The sequence below is a fragment of the Gambusia affinis genome, linkage group LG06 (genome assembly GCF_019740435.1).
Source record: "Gambusia affinis linkage group LG06, SWU_Gaff_1.0, whole genome shotgun sequence".
NCBI lineage: Eukaryota > Metazoa > Chordata > Actinopteri > Cyprinodontiformes > Poeciliidae > Gambusia > Gambusia affinis.
Genome location: NC_057873.1, coordinates 1,134,306 through 1,149,106, shown reverse-complemented (window position 1 = coordinate 1,149,106; position 14,801 = coordinate 1,134,306). Strand labels below are relative to the sequence as shown.

Sequence of the window (14,801 nt, the reverse complement as noted above, 5' to 3'; positions counted from 1 at the left end):
AGTTTCTGATAAAATGACATCATCATCACCAAACATCTCTGACATTTAAGAGAATCAACCTGAAACTAAATGTTCATCATCAAGGAAAACCTCAGACTGCGCGCGTGTTTGTGTGTTTGTGTGCGCGTACGTGCTAGTGTATGTAGGTGTGTGTGTGCGCGCGTGTTTTAAGAGGCAGGGTCTGTGGTCACTGACGACAGCAGCTCTCTCTCATACAGGAAAACTCCTTCCACCGGCGGCTGCAGCAGCCAGTCTGCAGCAGCCACCGGATCCAACGCACCGCGGAGCCCAGGAGAACCGGGCCACGTTCCCAGGGGCCCCACGCGTGGTCTGAGAGCCAGAGACGGTCCGGACCAGCAGGTAAAGAAGGTCTGACTGGAGTCTAAAAGGAGAACGGAGGCAGTTTGTTCTGAGAGGTTTCACTCTGGGGATTATTTTAACATGTTTCTGAAGGTTCATTTCCACATGCAAATAAATGCAAATAAATGCAAATTAGTGAGGGGAAAACATGGAAGAGGAACCTGGAAGGTCCAGGAAGAAGAAACGTTAAAGAACCAGTTCAGGAGTTTACTGGTTTAAACTGGACTTCAGCTCACTGACTGGAAATCAGTGATGTGTTGCTGGGAAATTGAGCATAAATTAGGAGGTGTGTGAAGATGTGTTTGTACAGAGAGAAGTGATGAAGAGATAAAAACGTCCAAATGACGGAATATGCAGAGTCTGACCTGCAGCAGCCTCCTCGTCCTCATTTCTCTGTTCACGGTAATTCTGGGTCATTTTTAGCGTCTCTGTGGCTGAAGCAGAACCTCTGCTGGTTTTAACCTGGAGACTCTGTCTTCAATCTGGAGACGTTCAGATTTAGAAAACTTGCTGCTCTTCCTTCCAGTCTGACTGACGACGTTTCTGAGAGAAACTGTCATTTTGCTCTGGTGAGTCTCAACCTGTTTCTGTCGAACTGATTCGTCACCTCAGGTCATCCGCGTTTTTTAACAAAGTTTCCCCGTCTGACACACGGCGGCCGACGGCTTCCTGACATGAAAGGCCGTCTGAGCAATCGGGCTGAATGAGTGTTTTTCAGCTGACGTCTGCTGCTGGTGACCTTTAACCCACTGCTGTCTGGAACGCATCACTGGTGGAAAATCGCTGATCGTTGTTCCAGTGGCCGTATTTAAGGGTTTTCAGAACGTGAGGAGGAGACGCTCTGTTTCACCTCGGCGTGCTGAAAAGCTCGTCTGACACCACAGAGGCTCCGTCGGCATCCTGCCAGACTCTCAGCTCACTTCTTCTTCCCTCAGCAGGAAGCGATCTGAAATCTGCCTGGTTTTCATGTTCATCATCTGCAGCCTATAAAAAGAGTTTTATCTTTTCATTGCCTTTTGATGACGCCACTAATCGGAAACATGACCAATCAGCCCATCAGGTTCAGGAAGTCCCTGCGTCATCTGAAGGCTGCAATGTTCCTGTTAGTGGAACCAGTTTTATCAGCTTCGTAATCAGAGTCACCGCAACAGAACCAAAGGATTAGAACCGCTGCTGTTGATCCAATCCATGATCCAGCAGAACCAACATCAGGCTGGACTTAATTCACTTTATTCATTTAGAGATGATTTATACCCAGATCCATGCAATCAGTCGTTGATAATAAGTCATCCCAGCCACTTTCATTCAGTTGTTAACGGTTGTTGAAGTCATCCAGCCTTCATCGTCTGTAAATGAGCTGTGATCTCTTCCAGCAGAAAGTGAAGCTGCGTGTAGCTGAGCAGAAGAAGACCAACCCACAATCATGACGGTAAGCAGCCAACAAACCCACAACACGTCTGCTTCCTCTTCCTCTCTGTGTGCTGAAGCAAACAGGAACCTGTGTGTTGTAGAGTCAGATGGAGCGGATCACGGCGCTCCACTCCTCCAACATCACCCCTACAGGAGGACCTGCAGACAACACATGCATCGTCAACGACCAGATGGGCCCCTTCATCGTCCTCTACATCCTCATCTTCACCTTGGGCCTGCCTGGGAGCCTGCTGTCCGTCTGGGGGTTCATCCAAAGCCGCAGGTCTCAGGTGGGACAGCAGATCTCGTCCTGAAGCTGGGATTTCCATTTCTCCCAGTGATATTCCTGCTGTGTCTCTATAAACACTGATTACCAACGAGAACCAGTTTGGCAGATTTTATTGATGGTTTTATGGTTCTGAGACCAAAGCCTTCCTAGAAGGTCCGCAGAACATTCTTCCAGACATCTTGATGATCATCAGGATGTTTTCTGGATCAGTTTTGTTTTCTTCTGGGTCAGTAGTGGTTCTGGTCTTGGACCGTCTACATAGAGGCCATTTTTCTCTGTTTCTTAATGATAAATCATGACATTGGACCTTAACTGAGGCCTCTTCTTCTCTTTAGTCTTTGACTAAAGGCCATGAGCCATTTCTCCTGTTTGGTTGTGTTTAGGTTCTCTCCGTGTTCTGCTGCATTTCTAAAGCCTCAGACTTTATGTCAATGACTTTTTCTTTAGATTGAGGTACGATGTGACTCTAGGATCTTTTACCTACTTCATGTTGTCAGTTACTATTAAAGAAATGTCACAATTTAAAGGTCTGACAATAATCATGCATTTATTTGACAAGTGATTCTGTTTTTAGATTTGTTTGATGGCCTGAAACATTTCACTGTGAAAACAAATCAAACACAGATTACAGACATCAGAGGACCAGCAGTTTTTCACTTCACCGTATCACCAACAGTAGAGTTTATCTTGTACATCGTCTGCCGACGGTTGAGATATTAAAATTTCTGTATTTTCCACAATTCAAGTGAATACTAACAAGTTTGATGAGGTAGTTTTGATCCTCTGTCTTCTCCACCAAGGTCGTCTCTACACCTGTGACTGTGGTCACTGTAGTGTTAGTCCAGCTAAAGATTGTTTGCGCTGAGTGTTAACTTTATCAGTTCGTCATCACACACACAAAAAGAGTTAGATGTGAACACTGTTTCACACCGAGCAGTTTACTAGCGACACGGTACACAATCATAACGACGTACCTTAGTGCAGATCTGTGGACGTCCACAGAGTGAAGTACCTGGAAGTAAACCATGATTGCTTTTGGAGGACTGAAGTAGTCGAGTGGTTCACAGATCCCTGTCTTACTCTGGTATAATTTGACTTAATTTGATGTTTGACATTCTGGTTGTGCCTCAGCAGAAGCAAAGCACCTACGTCTTCCTGGTCAACCTGCTTGTGGCCGACATCCTGCTGCTCTTTGCCCTCCCATTTAAGATCCTTAAGGACCTCGGGGCAGCGTCATGGAAGCTCATGGTGTTCCACTGCCAGGCCAGCGGCGTCATCATATACATCAGCCTTTACGCATCCATCGCCTTCCTGACCTTCATCATCGTAGATCACTACCTGAAGGTAGAGCAGGACATTCAGTGAGGACCGTCTGTGTCTGTCTGTGGTATCATGACTCTGTTCTGTCGCAGGACCACGACAAGGCGCACTCTCTGCGGCTGCAGGAGTCCAGCTTCGCCTGGCTGTTGACGATGGTGGTCTGGATCTTGCTGCTGCTCATCATGGTCCCCAATATGGTGCTTCCCACAAAGGAGAACAAGGTACCACAACCTCTTCTGATATCAGTGGGATGATGGAAGTGAGGTTTTTCTTCTGCAGAGAACTCTGTTTTAAGTTTAAATCGTTTGGGACTCTTTCGCCTGCAACACCAGAAAGGTTTTCTGAGTCTGACTTTGGTCTTATAACAACAGACCAAAGAAGTTTCCACCCTGACCATGGGAGAAGTGAAACACCAGGTGTTTTCAATGGGAGAGGAACTCCAGCTCTGGAAAACGTGACACTAAAAAGGTTTTGGCTGAGGAAGTTATAGTTGTGCTGTAGCAATGCAGTGGAGAGTCTTGCTGGGTGAGGATCTAGTCAGGTAGTGAAAGGAGACTGATCAGGACAGGGAGAACCTTCTCATCACTGCTGCTGAACACCAGCTGCACAGCTGCAGGCCTCCAGGGGTGGAAGAGTTCATTACAAGTTCCTCAATGCTGCAGATGTTCACTGTGCAGATGTTGAGGGCAAGAAATGACTAAAACACCCGAATAAGTCCCCCAACCATTTCCATTCTCAAGTGATATTCCTGTGCTGGTCAGTAAAAACTGGACTAACTCAATAATTGGAGGGTATTTGTGGGTCACCAGGCTGTAGGTTTCAGTGACTGGGAGGTAAAAGTTTTGACTGTTTTTGTCTTTGGGCAAGTTGGGGCAGCATTAGGGTAAGATGTACGGGTCAGGCTCCATGGATTACCACAGCTTGAGGGCTGTGTCCTGTTAAACAGAGGATAATCTGGTTCCTAATGTAGGCGAGATCTCCAGCTGAGTGTGAAGTAAATGATGAAGACGAGTTCAAGTCTGACCTTTGGAATGACCTTTCCCTGCAGACAGCCGAGGTGTTTGGATATTTGATAGGGAGGTCTTCTGTTGTGGGTCGTTTCCACTAAGTGGTGTGTTAAAACTCAGTTCGGTTTGGTACGCTATTTTATGGACCATCACTATCAGGAGAGCATCTGCCTAACCCAACCCTACCCTATCTCCAGGCGAGGTTAAACCCAAATGCCCAGCCCTCCAGGTGTGGACGGTTCTGGACCAGTCTTGAGCTTTTTTCCCTGAGAACTTCTGAGAACCTTTGTTCTCAGAAGAACCAAAGTTCACTTCAACTGACCCAAGATCTAAGTTAGTAAATGGACCAGAATTCGCTCTTTTGTTCCACATTGGAGACCAAAACGTCTCCACGTTGGAGACGTTTTGGTCTCCACATTCACACCTCCCAAAAAGAACCCGACTTGCTAAACAAGTGAACCAGAGTCAAACTAAGTCAGACTAAACATGGCTGATGTGAGTGGACCCAAAGATCCAATAGATTTTCCATGGCCTCTAACTGAAAGTGTTTCTGCTTTCTCCGTTCAGGTGACAAAGTACCTCAGCTGTTCATCTTTGAAGGAGAAAATCAGCCTCCACTGGCACACGCTGACCGTGTTCCTCAACACGGCCCTCTTTCTCAACGCCTCTGCAGCCGTTCTCTTCTCCAGCACCCTGGCCATCAAAAGACTCCTGCACAGTCACAGCGACCCCAAACTGTGGCTGGATGCCAGGAGGGTGGTGCTGAGTGTGACGGCCATGGCGCTGGCCTACACCCTCAGCTTCGTTCCCTACCATGTGGTGCGGATGCCGTACACTCTGGCCCAGGCCGAAGTCATCAAGAACTGCCAGACCAAGAGGCAGCTGTTTCTGGGGAAGGAGTCCACGCTGTTCCTGAGCCTGCTCCACGTCTGCCTCGACCCGCTTCTCTTCTTCAACCTGGATGCTGCGTTCAGAGAAACAGTCAGGAGGCTCCTTCACCGCAGCAGAAACCAGGCCGTTGGTGCAGAGGAGCAGGATGTGCAGGGAGTGATGCTGCCAAACGTTCATGCAGAGGAGGATACTGCGGTCTAATCACAGGTCTACAAAGACGATGAGCAACATTGCAGATGCTGCAGCAAATGTTCCAGAAACTGGATGTTTATGGTAATTTAAGAACAAAGACCGACATTTGTGGCATTGTGTGGCGCAGTGGTTAGAGCTGCAGTTTGTATTCTTGAGTTCGAGTCCTCACTTCCTTTGCCGCAGGTCTATCTGCCATTTGCTGTCAGATTACTGTTGGATGAATGCTAGTAGTGCCAAAATTTATAAAAACCAAACAAAAAAGCCAGACTTTTATCTTCTGAACAGGTTTAAGATGGTTGAAGTAGAAAACTACCAGGACTTAACTGGTAATAAAAATGATCCTGTATCTATATTGTTTTTCTTGTACTGTCTGCACTGCCTTTGGAGCTTCTCTTTATGACTCTCTATGACTTTATTCTCACTGTACCACAGTGGGAATAAATTTGGAGGAATGTTAATTGACATCATGGATTCACCCTCCAGATCAACATCACAACCCTGAGACGTGATTACACACAAGCTGGTGAACAGTTCAGTGAATCGTTCAAAATTTAAGTGCAATCATTTAATGTCATTGTTTTTATGTAGTTCCTGGAGCTGCTGTCAGCAGTTTCTGTCACAGTTAAATGCATTCATCTGCTTGATGTGTGATGGCTTGTTGAATATTAAACTAAATTAAATGCAAGTGAATGTCATAATTATTATTTTAATAACTGATGATTGGTTTGAAAAACGATGGACAACACGAAACTCGTCTAGTTTTAGGGGTTAAAAGGGAAATCTGAGACAGTTTGGTTGTTTAGTTCAGAACCTGTCGTGTTGTGCAGGAAGCAGCAGAGGGCAGCAGAGGAAAGCAGAGGGGCAGCAGAGGGGCAGCAGAGGGCAGCAGAGGGTAGCAGAGGAAAGCAGAGGGGCAGCAGAGGGTAGCAGAGGAAAGCAGAGGGGCAGCAGAGGGCAGCAGAGGGTAGCAGAGGAAAGCAGAGGGGCAGCAGAGGGCAGCAGAGGGCAGCAGAGGGGCAGCAGAGGGCAGCAGAGGAAAGCAGAGGGCATTAGAGGAAAGCAGAGGGGCAGCAGAGGGCATTAGAGCTAATTGGTTCTCCAGCCTGGAAATGACGATGCAGAAATCCAAACTCAGCTTTTATCTGCAAGAAGATAGACGATTTCATCTGAGCTGAAATACACTCCAAACAAGATAATCTGATTAAACTGGTCAATTGGATTACAGCGGAAAACCCAGAAAGCTCAGAGGAACCACAGCAGAAACATGGACACAACCAGAGCAAAGGTCAAACCGCTGATGATGTTTCTTTAAATCCACAGAAATTATTTCAACTGGTTGATGGGGTCTGTAGCTCAGACGGTCACTGAGGAAGACCTGGAGACGATCCTCTGAGAACGTCGTTAATCTCTGCAACTACAGAAAAGATTAAACCTCAGCCTGGGCAGATTTCAGATGGAAACTGTCCTTTGGTCTGAGTTTGACTTTATTTATTCTGTTGGAGCTTTAGATGGAAACCAGAACAACAAGAACGTTGGTTCATTCAGGTTGCAGAAAAACAAGATTAGCATAAAGGGATTCTGCAGAATAAAGTGGAAGATTATCTGAAGATGTCCTTAAGGTCCAGAGCCCGTTTCCTCAAAGGTTCCCAGAGTTCTTCTGTCCAGGCTGAATTTAATGACCCAGCCGCCGTGAAGCTGGCCGCGTTTCCAGATATTGACTGGAGAAAAGTTCAATCAACATCCAACTAGTCACCTTCAACCCGCTGTAGTTACCATGCCAGGCCACCAGATGGCGCTGTGATTTCAGCATGACTTTGAAACGCACAAGTACTTTGACCCTTAGCTTGCAGCTAACAGCTAACAGCCTCTGATGAACCGAGTCCTGGAGTGACACAGCCTCGGTTCAGTTGTGTTAACGGAACAGATGGAGTTTCGTAGCTCAGTTTAATGCTGTCCGTCAGAGACTCTGACCGCTGGTGGTTCTGTTGACGAGCTGCTCCAGAACCAAAATGTGACGGAAATCCCGGAGAGGTCGGGGGTCAGGAACGTCCGAATCTCGGAAAAACGAAAAGAAAAGAAAAGAAAAAAGAAAGTAATGAATCTGCTATTCATCAAAGAAAGAAATTAAAATTTATTTTTCGTCCCCCCCTCCATTATTATGGTCCGGTCCGATGTGTGGCAGGACCGGTACCGGCTCTCAGAGCCGCTGGAGAGACGAGCTAGCAGTTAGCTATCTGTTAGCTGTGGCTATGCAGTACAAACAGTAAACCCTCCAGTAAGTAAAAGACATATAAACCTTTTATTTCCTTATCTGCTCAAAAGGAAGAAACTCATCAACAGTAAAAATCAGACTGTAGTTTATTATTTCATTACTTTGGTTGAATCATGATAAACTGCCTCAAAACTAGAAAAACTGACTGCATTGCTTTGATAGACCTGAGCTTGTTTGTTGAATGTAGCAAATATCTCCATCATATTTACCTCTCTAACTCGTACATTAATGAGAAGAATTTAAAAGTGGCTGACAGCTGAGAGTGTGGGAGCAGAGAGCAGAGCAGCTGACGGTAAAAAAAAAGAAAGTATGTCTTTACTTGCCTTTACAATCACAAAATAAAATCTAAATATTTTTCTATAAAATCCTGGCACTTTGAGTTTTAGTTATGATGCTTCCCAGATATTCATTATTTCTGCCTGTTGAAGGATCCAGGACACAGAAGAACCAAACTTGTTGTAATTTATATAATTCATAGCTTGCCGGGTCGGACTGGAGGGTAACAGCTGTGTGAGGCGCGGCCGTATGTGAGGACGCAGACGGATATATCCTGACAGCCGGCGGTCCGGTCCGAGTCGCCGTTCCGGGTCGGGAAGCAGCTCTGAGTTCAACATTCAAATTAAAACTCCTCAGGTTTTCTGTGTTTTGTTTCTGAGATCAATAAATCAGAACCAAGGCCTCGTTTTCTCCTTCTCATCATCTCCTGATCATGATGAGGAGCTGAAGGTCAAAGGTTAAACAGCTGCTGTTTCTCTGTAGATCCTGTCAGAATAAAACCAACAGGTCTGATTCTTAACGTGTTTTCAGGAGATTTAAACCTGCAGAAATGAGAAAAAAATCTTTACTTTGAATGTTAGGATGAATTCTGTTGATTTTGTAAAATGTTTTAAAATGAAATGAATCATTTAAATCAGCGATGACAGAACTGTTAGTGTTCTGCTACATCCGTCGATCTAAAGCAACCGGATCGAACCTCCAGATGAAGATTGCATTTAATTTGATTGAAGATGTTCAGGATTAAATTAGCGATGTTGAAACCAGGTGCATGAGTCACCAAGGTTTTAACTTAGTTAGAGCTCACACACACACATACACACACACACACCAGACTGCAGCCACGTCTGGTTTGTTCTCTAACAGGAGGAAGATGGAGTTGAGCTGGGTAATTTATGCTAGGCTACATAAACTAAGCTAACTGAAGTAAAATTGGCTAAGAACAGTGAAGCTAAGCTGCAGTAAGCTAAGCTTTGGCACTTAAGTTAACCTAGAAATGCTAAGCTAAGTAAAGTTAATGTAAAAACATCGTCAGTGTCGACTAAACTAGTCCATGTAAAGTTGAGGTGTGCTACCTTTTCCTGCTACTCTCCAGTCATTCATTGTCTTCACTGCATTTCTTTCAGTCGAAGCTCCAGCTGGTTCAGTGTTTCTGTTCCCAACGGCTGAAAAAGAACAAACGTCCTAGTCAAAGCTCAGGCCTAAGCCTGGTAGAAATGCTGTGTTCAGAAAGCCGAGCAGAAACAAATGTTTGCAAACCTCAGTGAACTGGACCAGAATTCCTCCAGAACCATGAAGTGCGACAGAAAACCCTCATTGATACGTATCGATACGTTTCAAAGACTTTTCCTCCACCGGCTCCGGCTTCCTGGATATTTCTGTTCTTTTTCCGCCTCCCTCAGTCCATTTCTCTGCCTGTCCTTTTACGGCCTGACGGGTCACCAGAATGCCACCAGACGAGCCATTTATAGGCAGAGAGTCGCAGCTCGAGGTCGTTTGGTGTCGTGGGAACAGACGTCGCATCACATCACAAACACGCACCAACAGAACCGCCGAGCCGCTTCACTTCCAGCACCGGTCCAGATCACCCCGACGCCAAGGCCTCACTCCTCATCAGTGCCTCTAACCCAAAGTCTCAGATGTTTCCTGATTGGTTACTTCCTGGTTTCCTCAGCGATCTGTTTTCAGGATATTGAGACATTTATGACGGTTTGTGAAGATAACGTCATGAAGTTATTTTTAGCGGTCTGGGATGAGGCAACCTCCTCCTCCACCTTCATATCTCAGGCTTTCCATCAGTGGGAGGAGAAACAAAAGAACGACTGGAGTTCCAGTTTAACTGATGATCTAATGATCCTCAACTCAGAGTTACTGCAGAGAGGAAGAGATCAGGATGGATGGATGGATGGATGGATGGATGGATGGATGGATGGATGGATGGATGGATGGATGGATGGATGGATGGATGGATGGATGGATGGATGGATGGATGGATGGATGGATGGATGGATTCCATCTCCTCCTCCAACCTTCATGTTCTGAAATGCGACTGAGTCTGTGGTTCTGGTTCTGCTCTGGGACTCGGCCCAACAACCTCTAGGTTTGCATTTGGTTCTCTAACAGCCTGGCGTTTCCATGGCAACCTGTGAACAAAAAGGACACGGCTCTCTATGTTTTTGGGTCCGGTTGAAACTCCAGAAGTCTCCAGATGATTTGAACCAAACTCTCGGCTGCTTGTCGCCTTCAGTTTCCCTCACGTTCCATTTTCAGGCTAGTTAGGCTAAAGGTTAGCTCCACCAGTAAAAGCAGGGCTAATATGGATCTTATTAGTTTTGCTAACTTTGAAAATGATTAGCACACTAATAATTCTGTGTTGGTTTAGCACTTTAGCATTAGCTTCAGCTAACTACCGTGTTGATTTAGCACTTTGGCTTCAGCAGAACTAATGTTTAGAATTAAATCCATAGGGCTAGCATCGCTAATGTTAGCAGTGCCAACATCTGCATTTTCTTGTCCCAGATTTTATGTCACGACTTTATTGGTTTTTTCTTTGTTTTTATAAACGTGCAGTTGAAATGTGATGGATCTTCTGTCTTTGAAATCTGCTTTTTAAATAAATGTTATTTTCTGAATTTGTTGCGCTTAGCGCTGATGGGAAAAGTCTGACTGTACTGGAGTGTGAGGAGGTGAGCAGCAGCAGACATGAGTGAAGAGCTGACGAAGACGCCTGAGAGGCGACACAACGAGACCTTCCTTCAGCCCAGCCTCTGATTTATCCTCTTCATTTCCTGTTGAACCAAACGGAGCGGAAGCCGTACCTGAGGAGGCGCCACTGATCCCAAACGACCCGTTTGCATCATAAAGAGTCTCTTTGCTCTGGAGCCTCCTGGTTCAGGTTTCTGTGGATGCAGATGTTACTCTGGTCGGGCTGACTCAACAGAACCGGATCCATGAAGTCATCCTGCCGCAGTTAGCATGCCTGTGTTATAAGAGCACTGCCAGGAAGCAGAAACTGTGCTGACATGTCTGGAAGGAATGCCGACTCTCACACTCAACATGTTGTTCAGACTCGACCAATCTGTCTGCAGATCGCACACCACAGGAAGTTTCACCTTCTCACGTCCCACAGTTTAAACATTCACCTCAACAGAAACACTTTCCAACAACAAACTCTTCATCAGATCTGACGTCTCCTGACTTTGTCTCTGTTTAGATACCAAACCAAGTTGCTGCTGTGGACCAATCCTATCCCACAGGATCACTATATTAGCTATCATTGATTCATTTGTTTTTTATGACTGTCCTCTTCATCATCCAGCCTGATTGAGCTCCGGCTGCTGGAAGTCAGAGGAAGAAGACTAAAATAAAATCGGAAAGCGTTTCGTCATAAATGTCGGCGATCTCCAGGGTTCTTAACCCGTTATGGACGGTTGTCGTGAATTTGCATCAAACTGGGTCCAGTCTGAATTCAGCCTTCCTCCTGCGTGTACACTGTTAGTGCATGTGCCCCACATTAAAGCCTTTCTCCACCCTCTAGTGGTCAGAGTGTGAACTACAGCTGCGTCATGAAGGCTGAGGTTCTCAGATTTTATTAATTTGGTTTAGTTGGAATAAATCAGATTATATCTATTATTTACTACTGACAAGTTGGATTAAAACACCTCATTTTAGTTTGCTGTCTTTTCTCGGTCGGGAAATTCAAAGGACAAAAAGTCTCTGAAATATTAAATATCTGAGAACTAATAATTACTAACCCAGAATGAAATAGATGAAACATTAATTTACTGAAGCTGCAAACTCAGCAGCTTCAGTAAATGAATCAACATGATGAGATTCCAGGATCGTTCACTTTAGTCCAAACTCGGGTCGGATACTGACCACTCACAGCCTCTCCACAAAACCCTGCCTCAGAATTTCTCAACTATTCTTTAAGAAAATGTTTAGACTAATATGGAAAAGTTAAAATGTTGGTTCAGAAACAACCATGATGCTGCCACCACCGTGTTTCAGAGAGGATTTTCAGACGGAAGTGGTTCTGGTTCTGGTCCATTTTCTGCCTTTTTCTTTTTCTGTAAATGTTCTTGTTGAGGTTTCTTCCTCTGTAATCGCAGGAAGTGACCTCGCCAGGAGGCTGAGGTCACTTCCTGCTGACTTCCTGGTCAGAGCTGGAGGGTGGACGGGCTCTGGACCAGAGGGTTAGGGACGACAGGAAGTGAAGCGGCTCACTTCCTGGAGACGATAAGAAGAAGAAGAAGAAGAGACGAGGAAGTCGATAAAACCAGGATGCCGGTCGCTCTGAAGGATTTATTTATTTACAGATTCTTTATAAAAATCGATGATTAGGAACGGACCGTCTGAAGAAGAAAGCTCTGGTTCTGATTGGTTCTATTCAGCTTCAGTAGTGGTGGCAGCATCATGCTGAGCTGCAGTTATTATGGGACAGGTTAGATCAAAACATATGGCCTAGTCAAAGTCCAGGCCAGAATCTGACTGAGAATCTGTGGAAGACTTGAGAAACGAGGTGAAATAAAGTTTTTTGGTCACCTGGTTTACAGCGCCCCCTACCTGTAGATCCTCCCTTCAGCTGCAGAATTTGTGACATCTTGTTTTGTATTTTCTGTTGTTCTCTCTTTTTTCCAGTGTTTCTGTTTTTCTGGGTCTTCCTGCTCCGTCCTTCTCCTCCATGATTCCTCAGAAACTGAATTCCTCCTTCAGCCTCTCTCTGCTGGCCAGCGTGATGTTTGTGGTTCTGAGGCTCGCTGCTCTGGTCCAGGTCCAGAAACCACAACGAAACCAACACACAAACACGCACTCACACCAGAGCCCGACCTGTGAGGAACCAGAACCAGAACCGGACCTGAACTCTGGCTGCAAGGAGCTCCGATGAGCTGCGAACCCAAAGGAAGGACTGGACTCACCCTGGAGGTTCTGATGGAGTCACACACACACACACACACACGCACACACACACACACACCACATACCACAGCTGTAAGTGCTTATTGGCAGAGATGGGGAGAGATTAGGCCAGACTGGAGCTCAGTCTGTAATAAGCAGCAGGGCCTGAAGTTCGGCTCGGCGGCCTAATTAAAGACCGTAAAACGACGCACGCAGAATTCAGATTTAATGAAGAAAATCTGCAGCTTTTTACCGACCGATCCGAGCCAAGCGCTCCGTAAAGACGAGCTCCTCAGCTGTGTGTACAGGTGAGTTGCAGATGTTCGACCAATCAGCTGTTTGCAGCATCTAAACGTTTCAACTCATTAAAAACCACAGAAACGCTGAGAATGAAGAGTCCTGACCCAAACCAGAAACTCAGCCACAGGCCTGATCGTAATTCCTTCAGAAAGTAGCAACATAAAACAGTTTGAACCCTTATTTTGAAAAATGATGCAGTAACCATGGAGATAAGCTGTAGGTGGCGCTGTGTGCGCCTGCAGAATCAGAAGAACCAGAAAAATCCCCGTTTCCGTTACAGTTTTCAAAAACACAAATAAAAATCTATAAAAGCCTGAGAATCAAAACGTCACTAAATACTTGGTGTTAGCCCTAAAACACTAATCATGAATTTAGGGGGGGGGGGGTTGAATCGGTGGACACACATGTGCTACCGATTTCTTTGCCATACAAAGAAACCTGGAATGGAGTAGTGGAACGGAGTGGCAATGTGATCACAATGCACTGTAAGCTATGTAATGTGTTTTGAGGCAGTTGACCAAAATCCCTAACGATTTTTAAATTCCCACCGGACATTTTTTTAGGTCTGAAAAGTTGGACATGTCCGGGAAAAAGAGGACGTCTGGTCACCCTAATGCAAAAAATATTTAGTTTGAAGCTAAAATTTTTAGCTTGCTAATGAGATATTTATGTTGAAATTGTGACATGAATGAACTGATGACATGGTGAACTTGAGTTTGTTACTCATTTTTGACTTCTTGGTGTTTAACTGGAGTCGTTTACCTGCTGCTGGGAACCCAAACTGGTTTTAGGCAAACAGAAGCTGCTTGGTTGTTGAAATTTTCCCGTTTTGGATCTGAAACATGAGGAGGAACTTGGATTATTCTCTTAGAGTTTTCTCCATTAAACAGTTAATATTGATTTCTAGCAGCCGTCTGCAGAGAAGACACCAGCTGACGGTTTTCCCACAGACGCTCCGCTCCGCCGAGCCGCCGCCGTTTCTCAGATATCCAGTAATGAGACGCCGGCCGAGCCAACATGGCCGCCGCCGTGTCATTAGCAGTGGAAATGTGGTCGGCCGTTGGAGATGGAATATCAGCGGGGAAACCTGCTGGTGAAGCTGCTGCTCTGCAGGTCCAGACCGAGGTTCTGACTGAGGTTCTGATCCAGCTGAGAGCCGGTCCAGGCTGCAGGAGAAGAAAACAGACGGCAGGTTTCACAGCACAAACCCGACCAGAGCAAACGGGACCAGTCTTCTCCCACAATAATAATAATCATAACTGATGGGGTTTATCATGTGAGCGATGATCAGATCCAGGGAAAATGTGTTTTCAGGATTTATTTTCTAAATTTAATCCTAACAAAGAAATAAACTTCATGACTCAGCATGGTCACCTGTGGTGGGCATCTTCTGCTAATGTGCTAATAGAGGAGCTCATTTTTCATTTAGCGCTTTAGCTCTTTTGCTAACATTGGAAACATTTAGCACTGTTAGCTACGCCTTTGTTAATTTTATGGATAAAATCTAAAGCGCTAACTTACCTTCCTGTTTGGTGAACTTAACAAAGTTCAACATCTGCGTTGAAGTTTTGGTGATTTAGCTTTTACA

At 45.4% G+C, this 14,801-nt stretch overlaps 1 protein-coding gene and 1 long non-coding RNA gene across 5 annotated transcripts; one reads left to right on the top strand and one right to left on the bottom strand.

Annotated features, from left to right (window-relative positions):
* Positions 1-257: 257 nt before the first annotated feature.
* Positions 258-6,154, top strand: gpr171 (G protein-coupled receptor 171). 4 transcript variants are annotated; one of them, XM_044119722.1, is made up of 6 exons: positions 258-360; positions 1,737-1,789; positions 1,872-2,060; positions 3,191-3,403; positions 3,472-3,600; positions 4,954-6,154. In XM_044119722.1, exons 2-6 carry the CDS (start codon positions 1,784-1,786, stop codon positions 5,476-5,478), a joined length of 1,062 nt encoding a protein of 353 aa, XP_043975657.1. In that variant the 5' UTR covers positions 258-360; positions 1,737-1,783; the 3' UTR covers positions 5,479-6,154. The 4 variants fall into 4 exon arrangements, with proteins under 4 accessions (XP_043975657.1, XP_043975656.1, XP_043975659.1 ...); XM_044119721.1 differs by having other exon boundaries at positions 259-360; positions 1,734-1,789; XM_044119724.1 differs by having other exon boundaries at positions 260-360; positions 1,734-1,789; positions 3,194-3,403.
* Positions 6,155-6,934: 780 nt separating this feature from the next.
* Positions 6,935-11,581, bottom strand: LOC122833297. The gene is made up of 3 exons (XR_006370953.1): positions 9,275-11,581; positions 9,091-9,180; positions 6,935-8,559 (listed from the first exon to the last, which is right to left on the bottom strand). It is a non-coding gene; the product is annotated as an uncharacterized LOC122833297 (long non-coding RNA).
* Between the last annotated feature and the right edge of the window lie 3,220 nt (positions 11,582-14,801).